The 23,134-nt window shown below is 44.0% G+C and overlaps 1 protein-coding gene across 1 annotated transcript in view; it reads left to right on the forward strand.

Moving 5' to 3' along the window:
- Positions 1-13,193, forward strand: part of TSPAN7 (tetraspanin 7) — a 93,805-nt gene extending 80,612 nt beyond the window's left edge. Inside the window, exons 6-8 of the mRNA XM_050334010.1 lie at positions 4,118-4,201; positions 11,291-11,363; positions 12,037-13,193. Coding sequence (XP_050189967.1) covers positions 4,118-4,201; positions 11,291-11,359 — 153 coding nt within the window. The 3' untranslated portion in view covers positions 11,360-11,363; positions 12,037-13,193. The remainder of the gene's footprint in view (positions 1-4,117; positions 4,202-11,290; positions 11,364-12,036) is intronic.
- Positions 13,194-23,134: the final 9,941 nt, after the last annotated feature.

The following is a 23,134-nucleotide window of genomic DNA, read 5'->3' on the forward strand; positions in this document are numbered from 1 at the left end:
GATTGTCCATGATGGTTGGGTCAGTCAGCACCTCTCTGCTTCTCTGCTCACTGCTGCTGAATGCTGGGGGTTTTGTGGAGGATAAAAACATAGGTGGAGGGAAGGGCAGGCCTTACTTTTGCTTATGTTCAAACAGTAATTTCAGTGTTGGAGCCTAGCTGTCATCCCAAACAGAGAAAACACGCTTAGTGATTGACAACAAGTGTTGTGGTTAGTGGGTACATTGACATAAAATGTTTGAACATGTGCTGCTGAAAGCACAGCACAGCCCAAAGTGACCCTTTCCCTGGGGTTGCCTGAAGGAGCAGGTCGGGAAGACAGAATAGGGTTGGGAAAGCAGGTTAGGAAAACAGGAAGAAAAAGAATAATTGGTGAATAAAAATACAGAAAACACTAAGAAAGTGATGAATAAAAAGAAAAAAATGCAGCATCTATAGCAGACGCTGCACTGCAGAAATACAACTCGAGTCATTGCTTCAAGTGCTAGTGCGTCATCAGCTCTTTCTTTCTCACTTGAGATTCGCCAGAGAGGGAACAGTCTGTTGGTAAAAGGAATGATATTGTGGCCAAATTACCACAATAATTTGCAGCATAGCTTAGTCAGACTTAAGGAATATTTTCTTTTCTGTTTTTATTTTCAGAGTTGAATTTAGAAACAATAAATAGAAGTCCTGAGTAGATAACAGGGGAAATGTGGAAATGCCTCTCTGTTTTCTCCTTCTGTATTTTTCACCTCAGTCCCCTGTGACTGAGAAGGTTGGAGTGGTGGCTGAGCACAGCCTGAAACATCTTTGAAAACCAGTCAAGTAGACAACATTTTCTGGCATGTATTGAAAAAGGGATACTAGAGGATTACTTTCCACTAAGCCTTCTTTTTTGCAACAGTTTAATGAGAGCCACTTGTTGCAGATATGTGGAGTGTTAGTGGTGTTCATTGGTTAAGATATTCACAATAATAATCAGCAAGAGCAATCCTGATGGGTTGCATGAGTATAGAGGGTGAGTCACTCTGTTCAGTTGCACTTCATGAACTCGTAGTAACTTTATGTTTCTGTAGAAGTGCAAGTAAGGTGAGAGGAAGGACAGGCTGGATCTGGGACATGTACAGTACAGCACCCACTGCAGGCAGAGTGCCTCCTGGGCAGCCCACCCTGAGCCCCTGTTTCTGATCATCTTCCCAGCAGGAAAGCTTTCTGGTACTCTGACTGGTATTCTAGCAGCAGGTGTCACCTTTTCAGTTTGGGGCAGCCATGGGCTCTGAACTTTTCCTGTGTGCATCACTGAGCAGGTAATATTTGCATTCCCAGCACTGATCTAGTGTTTCCCCAAAGTGCCTAGGCTTGCTCTGCATGCACAGGTAAATCCTTTTCCACTTGGGAGTTCCTTGTTGCACAGGATGCCTGCTAAATTGTAGAAAGTGACTGAGGGATGAAGGTGTCCTAGTTCAGGGCTAATAATTCATTCTAGCCATGTTGGCTCCATGTTCTCCTGTCAAATGCACAAGTCACCTGACAGAAAGGGACTGCTGATGCCTCAGGAAGTAGTCGAATTAATGACTTAATTTAATTACCTAGGGGAAGTTTAAATGTTGGGAAGTTTGTTTGTTTTTATCTCATTCTCTGAGATAGCCGTTTGTAATCAAAGGTTGAAGATTTCTGTTTAGCAGCTGTGAGGTCTTGGAGTTGTCCCAAACATTTGAGCAAGGTGGGATGTTTCTGAAAGGGGCATGAGAATAAAAAGCAAGCAGGAGGAAATGCTGTGTGTCCCTATCCTTCCTCTTCAGCTAGGAAGCAAGTGTCATTGCCTCTGACCCAAGCCCCTTGCTCATCTTGGAAATGGGCCCTTTGCTCTGTGTGTGTTGGAGAAAAAGGAAAATATATGTTGCCTGTGTTGTAGAAGACCCTCTCACCATGCCTGTGGACAAGTATATTTGGAATACATCTTTTGGTGGATCTTGCAAAACTGTCAGTAAGACAGGTTCTCTATGAGCTAATCAAATTGCTTACAGTTTCTGAGGACTAATGATGAATTAACCAAAGGGGATTAAACTAATTATATAATTGCAGGACCAAAGGACAACATTCCTGGGTTGTCTTTGCCAATTTTGACCCTGACTTGCTTAGTGACCTTGGGTAAATTATTTAGGCTCTCCATTTCTTCATCTCAGAGGGCACTAATACCTAACTTTTGAGAGCTGTCATTAGGATTAGCTAATTACTGTTCATATAGAGCTTTTAATCATCACAGTTCTTTACCAGCAAATCTCAAGAACTACTACTTCTCTCTAAAACCTTAAGAAAGGAAAAGCTGCATGGAGTCAAGAAAGATCAGATACTTGCTGAACTGTCACTTCTGTCCTCTGGATCATCCCCCAGCTGTGTGCACACAGCGCTTCCCATATTTCTGTGCTGTATATTCATCTCGTGGGTGCTGCTGGAACTCTCACTCAGCACAGTCAGGGCTGAGCAATTAAGCTGTATGTAAACAATGTACTTCAGTAAACAGATTATTGTGAGGTGGGATTACCATTGCAGTTAGATGTTGCATCTCTTGAAGGCACTTCAACAGAACAGATTTCAGAAGAGGTGGGAGAGCGTTAAGCCATGTCAGACAGAATGAAAATACTGCTTGAGAAATCTGATCTCGTTGCATAATATGTAAGACACACACAACTATAGTTGCTTGATGGCTTAATAAGCAAGCTTGAATCGGATTTACCATACACTGTGATAAAACACAGTTAAGGATTGATATGTACACTTAAACGTTGCAGAAATGAATCACAGATGTGCTGGTCCTCAGCTACTATTAGGCTCACCACTTCATTACTCTCAGGATTAAATACCTCCTCATGTTATAAAAGAAGTTAAAGAAATGACACAATTTATTTCACGAATGGCCTGTCTCAAATAAAGGGCATTGTTTTTCCTTCTCGCTGTTATTTTTTACGAGCACTTATTGCTCTGAGGTCAGGTAAAGAGTTCCTACAGTGTTTGCAGAAATGATGAGGGTGTGGATGGATGTGAAATGTGGAGACACTTCTCTCTTATGGGACAGGAGTCCAAATTGGGAAAGGGGGCTCACTTTTATTTCTGAGTTTTCCAACTTCTGATAAAGTGGATAAAGTTATAATATATAAAACACTTCAGGACTGGCCTGAAGGCAGATGTTGGTCGTTTGAGGAAGTGTGGCAAAAGGGGTCGAGTGGTCATTTCAGATTATGTAGACAGATGGGTTAGTAATGAAAGAAAAAAATAGATGTCATCTTTCTTTTTTTGTTCAAGGTATTGTGTCACTTGTTCAGGTTCATTTAGGCACCACAAACTAGGACAGCTAATTTCAGATTTTTTTTTTCAACGGGTAAATTAGGTGAGAGAAGTACTTGGCAAAAATTATTGTACTAAGGAGGAACATCTCAAAAAAATCTATCCAAAAGAAGGGCAGATGTATGTGAATCTTCTGGCCCCAGTCTGGGCTGTGAATTGAGGCACGAGGAAGCAAATCAGCTGGTGGAGTCAGGATCTGAGCTAGAGAGAGAAAATGGGGTTTGGGGAGCAAGACAGGGAATTTTATGTCCAAGGGCAAAAGAACAAAGAAAATTCATACAAAATCCTTGATAACTTTGGTATATGGTTTAAAGTTACATACTAGTCAGTGCTTTGCCTGGTGTCCCTTGACAGATAAAGGCAAGCAGAATGCCTCAGGGAGCAGTTATATTAAAAATCTAGAATATTAGAAAATCAACATAATTTATTAATTTTTGACATTTGTATTGTATTATAACATTGGTATATTGTTACTGGTTTAGTTTCAGGTCAAAGCTATATTGTTTTTTAAAACAATGCGAATCAACTTTCTTTAATAAGAGCCATAAAAATGAGTGTTAACCTCACATTTAGCTTTTAAAGGTAGTGAAACGCATTTGTTTTTGAAAGGAACTGGTTTTGCCACCACTTCCCATCATTCACTCAGAATTGCCATTAAATAAAAAGGTGAGAGTGCTGGAAATCACAGTGGAAACACTGTCTAGCCCTAGTCCATTTTAAATGAGAAATCTGTATGTATGCATTCATGGCAGGGAGGGTCGATACAAGGAATGATGATGTTTGTTTTCCAGGGCTGTTATGACTTGGTGACCAGTTTTATGGAGACAAATATGGGAATCATAGCTGGAGTGGCTTTTGGGATTGCGTTCTCACAGGTAAGTGCATAAACACTCCCCTTCACCCCTTTTCTTCCCCTCTATCTCTTTCTTTACCTGGACTTCCAGGAAGGAAGGATTATGGAAAGGGACTGAACTCAGCATGCTCGTTAGTCCTGAGGTCATCAGTTCATTGATTTTCTTTTTTTCAACTTAAATGAAGTTTCTCCTTGGGAATATCAGTTACAGTTGAGCTAATGACTAGCTCAAGGAAAACAACTTGTCCCTCCACTGGGTCAAATAGAGGTTAACCCAATAAAACATTGGCTTAAATGGAGCATAAACAGCTAAGGAGACAAATAGCTTATGCATTGTTTGGATAGGCTTTTAAGTACTCTTATTTGCTCTTAAAGGAGTCTAGAACTCAAATAAAAGTTCTTCTGGACCTGAAGCCTGGAGTGGGCACTTCGTTTTGGTGACCAATTTTATTTATTTTCCCTTTAACAAAGAGCACTGAGCTGAGATCTACCAAAATCAGACTGTTAAACCAACTCCTTGCCTGCACCAAAGCGAGTGTGTCATGAGAGGGATAAGAGGAGGGCTAAGACAGAGTTCGCTGCTCTCTGATAGTCAAACTGCCTTTGTGTAGACCGAAGTTGGGGAAAGTATAGTCTGGTCAGCATCTTCTGATCAACAAGAGGCAGGAAAAAACATGCACCTTTCAACAAAATGCTCTTTTATACCAGTCAGTTCATTTTTGATGGCAAAGACTCTACTGGAAACGTGCATAAATTAGAGAGAGTGAAACACAGACAATGAAAAGCTGTTTTCAGAGTGGTTCAACAAAACTCACAGTGATGTGTATGATACCTGAACTGCTTCTTCCTGAGAGGTAATCTGCCTTTTCTCCATGGGCAGTAGGTAGTAAACTGCATGTGTCATTCAAAAAACTATCATGCAACTTCCATTTACTCCAGTCACACAATGTTAAAATTCTGGGTCCTGAGGCAACCCTGAGAATATTAATGTACCTGTTGGGTGACTAATGTTTATCTGGTGGTTGGGGAAAATGAGGTGCTAGGAGAAATTATTTGAGGTGTTCTTAACACTCAGGAATTCAGTTTGCACACTGTAGGTTTACACTGTTCTGCACTGGAAACAAATGATTTGCCAGTGCTGTTGCCAGTGGTGGCCAAGTGACTTCATGGGAGGGCTCTTGCCCCAGCTGCTCTACATGGTCAGCACTTGGCTGCAAGTTGTTTTAGTTAAATCTCTGAAGTTTTGCTCAGCAGTTACAATGGCCTCCAGGTTCTTCAGCATAACTATCCCCAAGCCATGTGGAAAATGGGCACCATATCCTCTCAGTCTGCATATGCACAACCTGAGGGAGCCCGAAAACTATCTGGGCTCAGACCAGCTGACTGCCCTGCCTTGGGCATATCTGGAAACCTGATGCCTTGTAGCCAAGGTGTTAGATGTGAGAAGCCCAGGACCTGGCCTGTCAGCCAGTTTCATGTGGGTGTGTGTTGGTTTATCGCAACACCAGCTGCCCAGGGCATGTGCCTGCATGTCAGGTTTTCAGGATCTGGAGTGGTGAAACTTTCTGTCTGGAGCTGTTTGTTCATGAAGTAGGGGGACTTCATTTTTTCTTTTTTTTCTCCAAATAGGCTATTCTAATTCTTCTTGAATGGTCGTACTCTTGATACTCTTCTCCAACCTCAACTGTGGCTGGATTATTGCTATAGGACCCTGAGCTCATATTCCAGTTCGAGTTCTAGACAGCCAGAAGGCTATAAAGCATATTTTTAAATGCCTCATGTAAAGCTATCCAAAAGAAAAATGGGATGAGTAGAATTTTACAATTCATATGCTGCTGGAGCAAACGTCTCAGTCAGGAGGGAGACATAATTGGTGTATCATAGGAGGTTGCAGGCAGCACGGGGTGCAAGGCCCTTTGCTGCTGTGGCTCCAGGTGAAAGCTAAGGTGTGTTTTGAAATGGTGTTGGCTTCTCAGGCTGCTGATGGCACAGTACATCCTGCTGCCACGTGGGGACATCACTCCCCAGTGTAGGAGCAGTGCTCTGGCTCTGTGAGTACCTATCCAGCTCCTTGGGGTGTTGGCAAATGCGTAAAAATGAGAAGAGAGGGGATGCAGGGGAGAAAAATGCAGCTCTCTTGGGCTGTGAAGAATAGAAGGCGGCTGGTTATAATTTACTGCCTAATCTGTTTTGCTGGACCCAATTAGGGACAATGTTTACAAACTGATTCCAGGTTAACCATGGCTGGCAGTAATGCCAGGCAGCGCTCCAGCTGTAGGCGAGGTTTTGCTGTTCCTACTGAGGATAGGTTTACTCTAAATAAAAGACAAATTAAATCATGTTGCTCTTCTACAGTAAAGCACACTCAAGGGTCTTTCCTTCAAATGATTTGTTAGGTGTTGACTAGCATGGGGAATGTACTGATGCCCAGAAATAGGGAAAGTTTGATGTAAATGACATTTCACATCTTACAGGGCTGGCACAGACCTCCCCATCAGAGTCAGAGTTTTTAAAACCATGCTGTGTTGCTGACCTTGTCTGCTCTGCTCCTCAGGTTTGAAATAATAACAATAAAATAAAATTTGATTGTTTTTGGACTCGGATGCCAATGCTGACTTCCAGCTGGAATAATTTCAGTTTAGCAGGTGCTCTTCAGAGCAGAAAAATGATTGCTGTGTTGTGCCCAACAGAGAATAAAATTATGCAAACTGCATAGAAGATGAAGAGTTTTGCCTGGATAAAACTACAGTGTGGGCATGGGCTTAAGGAATGCAAGAGACACAGTCTTTAGGGGTTTATAGATTGTGGTTGCAGGAAAGACTACCTGAGCAGGGAATTCTCAGTGCAGTGTTAAAGCCAGATTATTCCCTTGTTTGCTGAAGGACTGGAAGTCAGATGCTCTCCACATGCTCCCAATGAGTTGCTGAGCATATATGGTTCCCATCATTTAAAGATACATTCCCATGCAACCATGGTCCCTCTCTGCAGTGCTACATCCACCTGCCCTCTTTACTGTCAGCATTAACATGAGTAACTCTGTCTGACTGTGGATGCAATTCTAGTGCAGACATCATTTACTCTGTCTGCTACAACTCCTCCCTGAGTATGGGGAGGCTGAGACTTGCACTTATTTGCACAGGGTTTAGGGAGTGGGATCCATGTCAGGATCCAATATGTGGCTTGAAATCGATTATAAGACAGGGTTGCTTCTAAAGACTAATCACTGTGGGTTATAGTATGAAGATAGGACCTGTGCCAGAGGCATATCAGGGCACAGGAGGCTGACTCAAATCAGTGACACGTGACACAGAAAATTCTCTGTCTTCTAAAATAGAGCCAGACAACCTGGATGCTTGGAGATTTGCATTTTGAGAATATAGCAAGGTAAATCACTGAGCTAAACAATTATTCCTGATGGATAAAGAAAACCAGTTTTAGCTTAGCTGATGTGCTCATGAATTCCAAGTTAGTTCAACACGTTCCTATTTATAGATGTTTTCTCAAGGTATGAGAAATTGTGAAGATCTCAAGACTAGAAATAAAATGGAAATTCAAATTGCAATTCAGTTTCTTTCTCTTCGGTATAATAAGATGTAATAAATATATATCATGCAGGACAACTCCCAGTCAATGTTAACTCTTGCTTGTATTAAAAAGCTAGTTATTATGGGTACAGTAGGGATAATATTGCCAGGAAGTTGCTGTGGATGGCTTTCAGTGGTTAAAACTAAGATGTCCCTGAGGTGACTGCCAGAAACCATGGAGAGATGAAGAAATGCACTGAAATGAGCTGTGGCCAACAGGATGGTAGTACAGGAAACACACCTGAGGGATGTGGGTTTCCCAGTGCTCAATACCAAAGAATTTGTCAGCATTTTCAAGTTTCCTGCTGGTAAGACCAGAAATTCCAAGGCAAACTCTCACTTTTGCATATAATAGCTCAGAAGACCAAAATAGTCTTAGAAAAAAAAGGTAAGAAAGAAGAAAAGTGAGAGAGAACACAAATGCAGAACCAAGTTTGGCATCTTAGCATTCCAGAATCAAGACTATAAAATAAAATAAATTAGCAAGTGTATAAAAGTTGAAGTGGGGCTTTTGAGAGATAATGGGAGTGAAGGGAAATGCATTCGGCTCCTAGGAGCTAGTTTCTTTGTGGGAATCCTTTTATGCTGATCCTTCTGGTCTTTCAAAGGAGCTGCAGGGACCTGCTGCACAATAGGATAAGGGGCTTCCCCCCTCCTGAAGAGCAGAAGAGGCAAATGATGGAACAAATGCAGAGAGCAAGGCAGGCTGGAGAGTGCTCTTTTGTGGTTCACAGTCTGGGAGCCTCTAACCTGATTTAAATGCAGAGGACTCTAGTTATGACTGTAATGAAGGAAAACCATGAGGAAAATTCAACAGCTTAATACAGTATCACCTCTTCTTGGCTACAGGAGGAACAGTGCTCCTGTATTTAAATGTGGAAGTCTCCACACCTTGGAAAACACATGGTTTTATATGTGTTCAAAGTACTTCTAAGATATTTATTATAGCTCTTCTATGTCCTAGTAATACTTAGAAATGCTGTATAAAATATGTATGCAATGTCTCAATACACGTGCTGTTATTTTTGAAGTACAGAAGGTAAATATTATGTTATTATAACTACTCAAATGTCTAAACCAGCATAAGGTCTGAGCCAAGAATTAATAAATGGGCCAAAGATCAGAAAGATATGTTCATGAGTAACCTGCAATTTGTCCTAGGAGTGAGTTGAGTAAAAGAAAACATGGTTATGCACCTAAAATGCTACAAAGGTTAAACACACTGATTACTACAATTATAGACTGTGTAGAACAGAAGAATCCCTAATTAAAGGTAGCTGGGAAGGTCTGCTGTACCTGAAGGGGGAAAAAAACCTGTGGCTTCCTATTTGTACAGGTTGGACCATTGTAAGCGTGATACAAGCAGCAGATTGAGAACAACAGTGGCCACAGTCTGGGTGCTTGTCATGGGAGATAATGGGTACCTTGTGCCACAGGTATTAAAAAAACAAAAACAAAAAACCAACTTGAATTTACATGTGTTGTTGACCATTGTAGAATGAGAGAAGAGCTGTTTTGGGTCTGGGCCAGAATTCACTCAGTGAAAGTAAATTGGTAGAAATACACTGTGAAGTTCGTCTTACTGAAAAATGCAGTAAAGCAGAGAAGTAACTTCTGAGACCAGATGAGGAAGGCGAGAAAAGGCTGAAAGTTACCACAAACACAACAAAGCAATAGTGAGGCAGGTGGGACAGGGCCACCCGGAGGCTCTCACTTGGTTTGGCCTGTCAAAGCAGAGAGAAATATATAGCACTCTCCAAACTGAAAGTCTCATTCTCCAAAATGGAACTGAGCTAAACAAACATCGCACAAATGAGCAGCAGGGCTGTCAAAGCCTCCCCAACTAAGTCTGCAGAATGAGGTTGGTTTTCAGCAACACTTTCCAAATCAACAAATTGATTAAATCATCCTCCCAGTGGCAGGAGTATTTAAGCATGGAAATCCAAAGTCCAGCCAGACAATGCAGGTATTCTCATCATTTCTGGTCCATTTCCTGCCTCAACACCTGTCCAGAGAAGCTGAGTAGAAAAGGTAGCAAGATGGCTAAAATTTCTTCCTGGTATCTAGGGAGATTTTCAAACCTGAGGAGGGTTTTCAGCACCCACATCTCTTTTGGCAACTAAAAATACAGCCCTTGAACCCTGCTAGCTTTGGTTTTGATTGGAGGTTGATCTGGAGGTACTACCTGTGCCCCGTATCTTGTTATAACCAAGGCACCATCATCTTTGCTGCCAAAATCAGGGGATGCATGTGGGGAACAGAAGGGTTTAGCCTTCCTTTAAAGGTAACTCTGTGCCCTTTTGAGATGCCCAGAACAGTTCTGGTGGATACTGAAGCAAGACACAGAGCAAATTTCTGGCATATGAAACATGGCCTGATAAGGACTGTGACATCTTAGAGGAAGGAAACAGTTTATCCGGATTTGAGTCACCCTGGCTTGGTCTTGCTCTGGGCTGATGCCAGCCCAAATCAAGCAGTGAGCTGGTAGAGAAGATGTATATTTTGGTGGTGATCATGTTAACAGGGAGCACTACTTGGTCTGGGGGAGAGGAACACGATCCCAAGAGTGAAATAGAAGGAGCGAGTTTGGATGAGCAGCCAGCCAGTCATTATCTAGACATGATCTGAGGGAGCTCTGCTGATGCCAAAAGGTTATGATCCCCCTTGCTATGTGGTCTGGCTGCAACAGAAGGAGATGGACAGAGGTGGTGCCCTGTGGGCATGAGCAAGCCAGCTGGAGGTGCTGGGACAGCCCCTGCTTGGAGCCAGGTCCAGGGAAGGCTGGTCCGTCAGCAGACACAGCGCTCTCACCTCACTCCTTAGCCAGGGATGAGCTATAACAGTCTGGCTATGCTCAGGAGTTAATTAATTGACCAATCCAAGTGAGGAAAGCAAGGCTGAATTATTTACAGTATATTAATGCTGTTGGCATATTCAGAGAGCACTAAGAAACTGCAACAGGCAAAACATTGAAGAGACTGACTGGAAACCTGGGATCTGTCTTCAACAATCCGAGTGACAGCCAAGGGAATAGTGGAAAACTTTTTTAAAATTTATTTCCGGATTTATAACGCTCATTTCTACAGTGGTGCATCACTTATAAAGAGAGCATAACTACTCTGGGGCATTAGGAAGCTTTTCTCTGGCACACTGTTAGGAAAGTTAAGGTGACCACCAGCTGGGCTGGTGGCGAGGGACCCAGGTGGAGAATGCTGATGACCCCTCCAGTTTATCCATCCATGTCTAGCTTGGCCAGACAATGGCAATGGGATGGAAAAATACCAAAATGGCCTGCTGCCTCTCAAATAAATACTTTCAGATAAAAATCAAAAGGAAGATATGACACAGAAAGATGGGAGATTTTCATGCTGTTTTTCTGGTTAGAGCAGTCCTTAATATAGAGCATAAATACATTGTGCATAGTGACTCCAGAACATGAAAAACTTATTTACAATGATCTTTCCTTTGCTCTGCATTGATACAATTTAACTTAAATTCTATTCTACCTCTATTTTTGTCCTGCACAGTTGATCGGGATGCTGCTGGCATGCTGTCTGTCCCGGTTTATTACTGCTAACCAATACGAGATGGTGTAACAAGGTGAGCTTTCCCAGCTTTCCAAGCATTAATACTATATAAGCTTTGGTATGTTGTTGTGGCTGTGCTGCTTCTGCTGAAAAAAGTTGGCAAGTTTTAGATGCTCAGCATATTCATTGAGAATTAAGTCTTCCAATGGGCTTCTTTGCCTTGTGATTTTCATCACAATATTGTGTCTGGTGGGAGAAGAAAAAGGGGGAAATATAGTGTTTGTTTCATCATTTTAGTTTTCTTGAAAAGAGAGGGTAAAATGCCTGCTGTGAGTGCTGTTACAAAATGACAGAATCACAGAATCAGATAGGTTGGAAAAGACCTCTGAAATCATCAAGTCCAACTTTTGACCCAACACCAGCTTGTCTACTAGACTATGGCACTAAGTGACACATCCAGTCTCTTTTTAAACACCTCCCGGGACAGTGACTCTACCACCTCCCTGGGCAGCCCATTCCAATACCCAGTTACTCTCTCTGTAAAGAACTTCTTCCTAATGTTTAACCTAAACCTTACCTAGTGCAGCTTGAGACTGTGCCCTCTTGTCCTACAGCTGGTTACCTGGGAGAAGAGACTGATACCCACCTTGCTACAACCTCCTTTCAGGTAGTCTTAGAGAGGGATAAGTTTTTCTGTTAGCAACCAAAGCAACCCACTTGTTGTGGTTTTTTTTCCTCATCTCTAGTCTTTCAGAAGCGTGAAGTCCAGAGCCTGCCTGAAGACCAGGAGCTGCAGAACTGGAGAAAGACTGACATGAATGTTATAGCACACACTGTCTCTCGCACGCACGCACACCCCCACGAGCAAGCACGTGCGCGCGCACACTCGCACCCCTCCTCCCGAACTGTCCCATGCGTAGTGTTGCCATTCTGTGAAGTACCGCGGTGCCACCGAGAGCAGCCGGGTCCCCTCGGCCTCCAGACCCAGACCCAGACCCCCCAATTCCCTCGGCTCGGCGTAGGACGGCACTGTCTGTATGTTCTTGGTCACACAGTAGTTGCATCGTAAGTTAACAAAGGTAATTCATTAACAGCATTGATCGGGCTGTGCATGTAGTGACTGGAGGGCGTAATTAGCCTTTCACCATGGTTAATAAGTGTTGCACACGTTTATATAAACCGGTATATGAAATATATATTCTTTTGGTTTCATCTTAATTTCTTGGGTTTGTTTATTGCTTTTACTAAGGTTTTCATCCTTTCCCACCCTCTTCCCCGCGCCTGCCCCCTCCTTCCCCAAAAGAGAAAAAAAAAAAAAGGAATCAGTAACATAACATAAAGATACTTGAAAACGATGTTAAAATGTTGTGCTTGAAGGGAACCGTTATTCCTGATGTTCTTCTACATCTTTGATTCTTACTCAGTGTTGTATGCCTAGTGCGTATCCCGGTAGGCTTTGTCTAGTGCATTTTGCCTCGGAACCTGATCCTGTGTAATACTGTTATTAAGCTGTGTTGTTGCTTACTGTGAAGGCAGAAGTTTTGCTTCCTTTATTTTTATTACGTAGTTATGGAACTAATTGAACTGTGCTGTACTGCGGCCTTCATACTTTTTTCCTGTTCTTTCTTTTTCTTCCTTTTTGCATTGAGGTTGCAGCCACCAAACACATTGTTGAATCAAATCGAAATAAAAAAAAAGACACACACACAAAAAAAAGAAAAAATCACAAAAAAACCACAACAGGCATATGAAATATTTTTGGGGGAAAGCAAAAGTTTAAAACCTTTTTAAAAAAAAAATAGGACTTTTTTAATAATGCCTCTGTCTAGCATGCCAACGAGAATGCATTGATATTGTGAGTATTTGTGATATACGTATTAATAAATGGAACCATTACAGATTTCTAGCTGCTTCCTTTTCTTTCTTTAGTCATAAGAAAACTCTTTTTTTGGGGGGTAGGAATTGAAAATGAAACACCTGGGCACAGGTTGGAGTGACATGTCTTTCTGCGTTTTTTAACAACTAACTTGCTTGTGACAGAAAAATGTTACTATCGTGGGGGGAGGGGGGAAAAGATAGAGAAAGAGGAGGAATTGTTTCAAAACTCCCAGAAAAACCTTCCACAGCTGTTTTCATTATGTGACAAATGCCCTCTGCTTTGCAATTTTTCTTCTTGTGACTGTTAACGATCTGAAGTGTTTAATTATCCCATCCTTAGTGCCGCGAGTGATTTTGGTTGGCATTAAGCATTTCTCTCTGATTTGATGAGAATGGGGAGAAGCGTCAGCTCCTGGTAAACCTTCAAGGGTTACTGGCATGGTCAGTGCACTCCCACCCACAGCTATCAAAGGTTTCACAGCCACACAGGCAGAAACCTTGTTGGCACATGCCGAGGCAGCATGTCTTAAAAATCCCAGCAGCAGCATCTTTGGCTTTATTCAGAGAGCCCTTCCAGATCAGGAAGGAGAAAAAGAGCTTTGCAAATAGAAGAGGAAGCTGGTCCACAAATTTAAATCTGCCCTCAATAAAGCATCTGCTGTGAGGGAGGGAGCCACCTTTAAAGATGGAGAATGCCAATACAGGTCCTGCATCGGTGTTGGGCAGCCAAGCAGTGCTGTGCTGGGGACAAAGCCACTCGGCACAGATCACAGCACTCACATTTATAGTCCCTTTTGAGGGCTCAAAAAACAGTCACAGCCACTCTCTCGGTTGCTGGGGCTACACAATGCTGGAGTGATGCCCTTCTCCTGTAGGCACAGGAAGTTCACAGAAGGATGTTTTTCCACACCAGAAAGAACTGGCCCACCAGCTGCCCCAGTTTCCCTCCCCTATTCATTCCTGGGCAGGTCTCCACTTGCCCTATGGAGGGGAAGGAGGCGGGTGAGGCTGCTGCCTCCTCCCTCAGGAGCCACCAGTGACTTTCCAGAGTGGAAAAGCACCAGCCTCTCCTTGGTTTTCTTTTCTTTTTTTTTTTTTTTTTTCCCAGTTCTTTTTCCTGAAAGAGTTGTTTGTGCCAAGAGCTGTTTCTTTGGAAGATGCTGATGTTGGATGACAGGTCAGCAGGCCCCCAAACGTGACCATCCCCATTCAGTAAAGCATGTGCTCAGCTCTCAGCTTTGAGGCAAAAGTGTTGAATTAAGTCCATTCAGCGAAGCCCTTCAGTGCATGGCCAATTTCCCTCAGTGCAGCAGCACTCCAGCTTGTATGGGGTAGGTGTGTTAATTGGGGTCTTGGCAACTTCCCTAAAGAAGATCAGTCTGGTGAAGGAACAGCCTGGGCTTCCCTGGAGAAATCCCCTTGGCTCGAGCTGGGGCCATACAGGTTGTGCTGGCCCGGGTGGAGCATCCCCACACTTCTGGAGGGAGAAGCAAGACAGTGGATACAGGAAACAAAGCTGGAGCTGCTGAATATGGATTAATGTCAGCTAGGAACAGATATGCAGGATTTTCCCTCCAGAAGGGAAGTTACCACAGGGTACCAGAGGCCTTTGCCTCAGGGGCCTGAGTTCATACCCTGTGGTATGAACTGAACGAGCAGCGAAGGAGATGGACTCTTGCTGCACTGGGCTGGCTCTGGCTGCCTGATCCCTTCCCAAGCAAATTGTGTCTGCTGCAATCACCAGACCAGCCTACAAGGGTGGGAAGGTTTGGGAGTTATAGCGGGGGATGGAGCAACTGGATGTACCCCAGGCGGGAATGGGGCATGTCTGGGGGACAAGGAGAGTGGGGCATTATAGAATCATTTTTAGGATGGAAAGGACCTCAAAGATCAGTCCAGCTGTTAATCCAGCACTGCCAAATCTACCACTAAACCATTGGCACAGATGAAGCATGACTGTGGGAGGAGGAAGGGGCACCACCTTGTTTTGGTCCCAGTGAGCTGCTAGCTTAGTTTGGCTGCAAGGTGAATCAGTGGCCCTAGCCAACATGCATCCTGCCCTGAGCTGCCTCCCAGGGCTTTTTTCTGCTGAGAAGGAAAGCGCTGAGCCCTGTTGAGAGGACAGTAAGTTTCTGGGAAGGTGATGTTTCCCAGTATCATCGAACTGTGGCTCTGGACAGCTGTGCTGGAGAGCCTTGCTGGCTGCTGCCATCCTCGGGTGAGCATTGCTGCAGGGGAGACTGGCTTTGCTCACAGGACTTCAGCCTGCTGCTCCTTGGGGAACCCCGTGCAGTGCCAAAGATGTTTTTGTCTTCCGTGACTCTCCCCCTTGACTTTAATGTCTCATTACTGTGGAAGATAATTTTAAGACCAGGAAATTAATTTGCTGCCAGCCACGCCGCATGCATAAAATACCTGGCATCCCACTGGAGAGGCAGGATCCATCAGGATGTCAGGCCTCTACCAGGGCTGTTAGGGCTGCTTCAGGATGAACCTGTATCATAAAAATAAAAATCTTCGTGATTCAACGTAGAAATGACACTTCTTTTTTGTAAGAGTGTTTTGCCCTCCAAATGTGTAAAGTATGGTCAACTTTCTGCAAGCTGTTTTCACCAGTTTGGCCTAATTTTGAAGAAAAAAAAGCTGTTGCTTTTGCCTTTTTCTTGTCGTTGCACCTGTTCCTACCGCAACCAGGAAACATTTTATTCAAAGGACGTTTCATTTTTGTCCGGCATGACTGTAGATATTTGGTACACACAAGCTCATTAAAAGCAAGCTGTGCTGAGGCAGCAACTCCTCAAGCTCAGGAGTCTGTTCTGTTCTGTGGTAGCTGCAGTGTGGTTATTTTTGGTCTCTAAATCTATCTGTAGGTGAAACCAAGTGCTTATTTTAGCTCTCCATCCTTCTGTGTGATCAATAACTGGGGGGTGTGTATTACACACACACACAAAACATCCAGGCCAGGTTGGATGGGGCACTGTGCAGCCTGGTCTAGTGGAAGGTGTCCCTGCCCATGACAGGGGCTTGGAACTGGATGATCTTCCAACCCAAACCATTCTCTGAATCTGTGGTGTGCTGTACAACAGTGTAACTCCTAGCGTGACGTGCATTCCTAAAATGACTACTAAATCACACAAATGCTATTTTTTATTCACCATACTCACATAACACAGTGTCTTGACCAAGACTTGCAGGAACAGTAGATTTCAGGCGACCCCCTGGAGGTGTTTACAGAATGCCCTAGCTTTCAGAAAGTGACAAATTACTAACTTTTTGATAATCCAGCCCTTTCAAAACCTCTCAGGACACTCAGAAATGAAAAGTAATTTTTGAAAGCCCTATCTCTTCTTAAAATGGAGATCACTCAACCAAGTAAAGAAACATTAATATTTTTTAAACTGTGATTTCTGGAGGGAAGGACAGTTTTCTGGCTTGCATGGAAGGCATGGTTTGTGGGCTTTATCTTTTTGAGTAGAGAATCAGAAAACATGGTGTGAGAGAAGGCTGATGCCCCATAGGAGAACTGCTGGGGTGGGATAGGAGGAGAAAAAAAAAAAAAAGAAAAAACATATAAACTTATTTTCCTTTAGTCAGAAGGGTTTGAAGTGGGAAGCAGTTCAACCCAATTGTGTATGGCAGTGCAGCAATCTCTAGCTCCAAGGTAAGTAGGCTCAGCAGCTCAGGTCTGCAGCCAGGGGGTCTGAGATCCAATCCAGAGGGGACTGTTGCCTACCAGGACACCTCTTACATTCTCCAGATGGTGAGAGCAGCCTTTTGGGGGAGTCTGTAGGTGTCAGACTGCTAGAAACTACTGCAGTGCACATCCAGTGAAATTCATGGCCAGCATCAACCTGTGGCACTACCTGAGGCTTTGCAGGATCAGTTGGACAGTGGTTCCCTTGGGCTGACTGTGCCTCTGTGGGATTTGCTTTCCATGTAGTTTTTGTAAGTTATTGCGTGCTCAAAAGAACATGGTTAGTCCTTATGTTGATTCTTTGGTATCTTCAACCCTGTAGTTATTTCTAAATAAAAGCAAACAAATTATTGTCCATAATTTTCTTCATCCTGGAGTTCAGTGTGACACAAACATCAGATGAATGAGTCTTCCTCCCAGGTGTAGGAACTGGTTATTGTTGTGTGCTACTCCATTCGCCTTCATGCAATCCTGGTACTTGGCAAGGCCAGGAATTGTCTTGTTCCTGCAGGCGAGGTGGAATTCAGCTCTGCAGGGAATTCAGCCTGAGCCTTGCACATTCCCTCTGCTGTGCCAGCACCGACAGCCTGCCTGAATCAGTGCTGTGCCTTGGGGGAGTACAGAAAACAGGTCTCCACCTGCTTTGTGGAAGCTTGAGACAGCGTGAAGGTATGAGACCCAGAAAGTCCTGGCCAGCACCACAGCAAGCTCAAGCACTGAACAGAGCATAGACTGGCATGGTCCACTGGTCTTTGTAATGGTGGGGGTTCCTCCTCATGCTTATCTGGATAACCTAACTGTTCCCAGCTTCTTTGGACTATGCATTTTAAGTGCTACAATATGAGAGGGAAATCAAAAAGCCAATCAAAATTATCTCTATGAGACCCATTCAATAAAAAAGTTATTGGCAATTAGCACGGGTTTTTTATAAAGAAGTAATTAGCCCTCCTGCCCTGAGCATTAATGAATGCTTTTCATTACACCCCAAGGGGTAGTCAACCCAATAATAATCCACTTCAGATGAATGTTGTTCTAAAACAACGTTGTTTGACAACAGAGGCAGCAGGACAGTCACAAACAGGAGGCAAACCTACCCTGGTGAGCACTGGAGCTGTTTGCTTCAAAATGAAAGATCATTAATAATTTGCTTGGATTAGTGCAATAAACTTGATTTCTTACTCATAAAGGAGATGAAACAAAGCATACAAAAAAAACCAAACAAAAAGCCAAACAACAACAACAAGAACAAAAACCCAACAGGGTCTCATTTTTCACCTGGGTGCAGAGCTAAGGAAGCCAAGGGAGATGCAGTAGTACCAGCCACAGCCTTATACTGATGGTGCCTATAGAATCTGGCAGGCTGGAACACGACTCATGTGTGTGGTTGTTTGGATGTGCTGATTTTATGGTCTGAGAGGTGTTTGGCAGCCAAATGGCAGAGGGCTGTGTGTCCCTGGTGTCTCCACTGCTTTAACCCATTGGCACTACAGGGAATGAGCACCAGGTGACGGCACTCGTTCCTCAATGTTCCTATTTGATTGTTGGCATTTTCTAATGAGGCAGGTGTTAGTGAAGATGCAAAAATTGCATTGACTTCTCAATTCAGTGGCTCTCCTGTTTTGACAGTTCATCATGGCCACCTGGTTCTCCTCAGGGCGGTAAGCACAGCATGGGCAGTGCTCTCTGTCAGAGGAAAGCCCTCACATAACAAGCAAATGAAACAACAATTTCCCTTCCCCTGTCCTGGGAGCATCCTTGCTGCTCCCTGAGGCAGTGCTTCACTCTGATACCCCTGTGTGCCTTGCTCACTCAGGTCTGGAGGGAACTCTGTCTGCCACTTCTGACCAGGGGGCTCTGGCACAGCTTCCTGCAGCCAGGATTTAGAAGTATCAGCATTACATTTACAAACCTGAGGATTCAAGTGAACAGCTGAATCCTCCTCTCCAAGCTGGGCAGCCAAATTAAGAAGTGGTCCAGCACAATTCTGAGGAGCTTGGCCCTCAGTGCTTTCCCCATGGCAGGACCGTAGGGTAATGGGAGGTCTAATTAAGGAGGCCAGCAGCAAACTCATGTGCCGCAGAGAAGATCTTCCTTGCCCACTTCTTCCTCTGCCATTTCATGCTCATTTACTAGGAAGTTTATTCCCCCCTAACCAAGCCAAGAAGATGCCTCCAGCCTCTCCTCCTTTCCAGCCATCCCTGTTCTCTCCTGGGGAGCAGGGACTATCCACCCCATGGTGGGGATGAGGGCTGCCAGGGGATAACGCTGCAACCCCTGGGACAACGTCAGTGCTGGAGGCAAAGCATGGCAGCCGGCTCTGGAGCCAGCACAGACTTTAATAGGCAGCTCCTCCCAATGCCTCTGTGGTGGCCACGTCTCCACTGCTGCTCCACGCTGTGTGCAGCAAGAGAAACCCCTCAGATGAGCAGTAAAAGTAATGATTGCTCATCTTGCAGCATGGTGCTGCCTGGAGGCGATGGCGCAGCATCAGAGCACCGTGTCACTGGATGTGTCAAGGAAATTCAGTCAAGCCACGGAGCTAAGGCTGTAGGTGCAAGGACAGGAACAAACAAGGGCAGAAAATAAGGAAAAGGAAATTAGGCAGTGTGGAGACTGTTGGGATCAGCGCAGTGAGCACAGAGCTGCATTGCAGTTGCTTTAGGCAATCTCAATTTTGGCATCTCATAGATTATGGATGCCTTATTTCGCAGCTGTATGCTTCTTTGAGCACACATTTGTTTTGATGTAATTACTTAACTTCAAAAAAAAAGTACATGGGGGAATTTAATTTTTTTTTTTTCATGTGGAACCATAACCATCCTCTAAGGTACCCTTAGCAGGGCTGCAATCCCTGCACCACCCCCTCAGTGCCTGTCACACCAGCTCTTTATGGGATGGGGAACTGGGACTGTTCAGCTGCAGGAAAAGCTGGCCAGGCTGGGAGTCATGGGGATTAAAGGAATGCTCCTGTGGAGCACCGGGCCCCTAGGGAGGCTGATTTCCATGCTGTGTCATGATTTTAGTATAAAGAGAAAGAAAAGATCCCTCAGTTTAATATTCAGTGGAGTTTATTCTTTATTTTTTGCTGGAAGGGTTGGCAGACATCCAGGGAAAAGTTTTATAAGGGGGAAATTTTTTTCTCCAATGTAGAAGATTTCAGAAGTTAAACAAGCTGTAATTAACTCTGAAACATTAGTTAGGAATCACCTAACTGCTACATTTAAAGGATTACATTTTTTTGTAATATAATAATATTTTAAATTAATGTATTTGTATTTGCAGTTTTCACTTAAAAGAGGGTTGCTTTTTTCAGTTGATTTTTCCTTTTTTCAACAAACAATGGATGAAGACTTTATGTGATCTTATTACAGAACCAAGGAAGGCTAGGACCAGGTCTCCTAAAGATTCATATACAGATGGAGTCTATATTTTCCATCATTCATTTTCCTGCACTACCAGGAAAGGAAATTTTTGCAGGAATAGTTGAAATTAGGAAAGGAAAGTATCCTTTATTGACATCACAACCACAGTCCCAAGAAATACCAGCTGCTTGTATCTGCAGCTAGGACAGACTCTAAGACATAAAGGCAGCCACAAGCTCCAAACCAGGGGGAGTTACAGGGTGAGTATGTTTTGGTTCAGTGGGAGCTGTGACCCAGTACACAGGTGCAATTACTGAAGTGGGAGATGCTCATAAACCCTCCCTATAAATTATCTGCCCTGCAAAACTCCCATCAACATAACACTTATGGATCCTATCCCAGGAAGGCACAGCAAATGGAAAGCCCGGGTGGCCCTGTACCAGCCCCTGGGGCAGGTTTGGCAGCCTTTGGCAGCCTGCAGGGCAGTCACCATCCTTCCCAGCATGCTGCTACTGACATGGGGTCACACATCCAGCACCTCATCCTCCCCATGTTTCCCCATCTGAGTGGCTTTGCTGGGCTTTCAAAGGATGACTGTGCACAGCAGTGAACCAGGAGCAGAGGCTGACAGAGTGAGGGCATGGCTCATTTATTTGCATTTTGTCTTGAGTATTTGAATAGCTTCCTTCAAGTCCTGAGGTGAATGTGATGTGCCCAAGTTTCCCTGTTAAAAAGGGATGTAAGGACCATAGGGTGGTAACTGCACAGAAATGCAGGATGTCCCTGGGCTGCTGGAATAAGGAACTCAGCTTCTTCCAGCCACAGAGTTGCAGTCTCCCTTAAAAAGAGAAAAAACCAACAAGAACCACAAATTTATGGTAACTTTGAACCTGAACTGTTCCTCTGCTGGGTTTCTTTTTATTATTTCCATGTGGATCAACTGATGATTGCTTAAATAATGGCAAATACATCTTTCTTCAGATAACTGATGTGATTAATAATAGCTCACCTCTGGAGGCAGACGGTGTTTCCACTAAGGCAGTGGAATTGCAGCCCAAACAAGCACCAACCAACTGGTTCAGAGCACAGCAGTGGCTGCAGCAGTGCTGCTGGCTGAGCCAGGGGTTCAGACCACAGTCCCTGATGGTCAGACTCTTACTTTCCTAAAGATATTAAAAGAATGTCTGTGTTAAAAATGAATGCTGGAACTGCCATTTAAGACTTCTCTTGGCCCGAAGTGGCACAGCAATGTGACAGTCCATCATATTGTTGAAGCTCAACCTGTCCAACTGGTGGCAAAATCATCACTAATGCTCTTGGTGCCTTGTTGACCTGCAATAAACTTTCCTGTAGCACTGAAGGTTGCACACAGCTGCCTATCTGTCCTGGCTTCAGCTGAAATTGAGTTAATTTTCTTAACAGGAGCTTGTAGAGGTCTGTATTTTGAATTTAGGATGAGAACAATGCTGATAACACACTGGTGTTTTAGTTTTTGCTAAGTGGTGCTCACACTAAGGCAAGGACTTGTACTGTGCATTACTTGTTTTTCTTGGATTTTCTCTCTCCCTTTTCTTTTAGCATCATTATTATTGCTGGTTTTGTTATTACTATTGTTATATTTTGTTTCAATTCTTAAACAATCTTAACCCACAGGGTTTACGTTTTTCTCCCCTGATTCTCCTCCCATCCCACTGGGGTGTGTGGGGAGTGAGTGAGTGGTTGCATGGTACTTAATTGCCAGCTGGGGTAAAACCATTACACTGTCCCAGAAGGGCTTCAAATACTGGGCACCCTGCACAGTTACCACAGTCAGGAGGCAAATTTTAACTGGGAAACAAATGAGCTGTTGTGCTCACTGTTGACTTTTTTCTAAACTGGAAAAGCTACAGCTCTTGCTGTTTCTCTGCCTCCCTAATTCTTTCTTGTAAAGCAATATCTTGAATTTGAGAAAAATCAGAGCCACTTTTTTTTTATAAGTAGGATCAATTTCCCAAGGCCACTGTAGTCCTCTGATTCTGGTTGGAGAAGCCATGCTGTGTGCATGGGTATCCAAAAACTACAGCAAACTCTGTCATCTCTCTGGGGGAAAAATAAGCTGCTTTTGAGACATGGATTGCAACAAGGCACTATATGGAGTGGGGCTTCGAGCAACCTGATCTAGTTGAAGATGCCCCTGCTCATCTCAGGGGGGCTGAACTAGATGATCTTTAAGGTCCATGATTCCATGATTCCTGATGCTCAAAGAAGGTAAGGGTATATTTAGCAGGTGAATGAGGAGATCTTTCCATCCACAGAGCCTCATTCATCTTCTGATAAGGCCACATTCCTCCAAAGGGCATCTCTGCATGGCACGGGTGCAATACCCCCACCTCACCCCCGCCTGTGGACCAGCACGCCAGGGAGCAGCTGATAAATGGCCAAGGAGGACTTATATCCCTGCTGGGAGTTTCAGGGCCTTCCTTGGCAAACACACAGGCTGGTGGAGAGCAGAGTTTCACCTGATGGTGTCATGGGATCCCAGCACCCAAAAGACGTTTGGAAATTCAGCCCTTCTGTGGTGAGTCCACCAAAATGACATGGGAGCAAATGGCAAAGGGCCTGGCTCTTCTGCCATGCTGGAATCAGTCTGATCTATCTGACTAAATCTGAGTCATGCTGTGGAGAACATGACCCAGAGGCCCAGCTGCCAAGATCTAGAAGACCTCCATTTCCCACTCCTGGAGGTCCCTTCCAGCCCCACATTGGTACAGACGATGTAATTTTCAAGACCACAGTCCAATCCCAAGTTTTTTATGACTTCTCCCACAATTAACATTCTCATAATTTTGATTCCTTGGGAAAGATGCATGCCTGCGCCACCTGGGGAAGGTAATAGTGAGGGTGCACATCTCTGGATCTAAGGCACAGTCC

The sequence above is a fragment of the Myiozetetes cayanensis genome, unplaced genomic scaffold, assembly GCF_022539395.1.
Source record: "Myiozetetes cayanensis isolate MyiCay16 unplaced genomic scaffold, myiCay2020 scf5-8, whole genome shotgun sequence".
Lineage (NCBI taxonomy): Eukaryota > Metazoa > Chordata > Aves > Passeriformes > Tyrannidae > Myiozetetes > Myiozetetes cayanensis.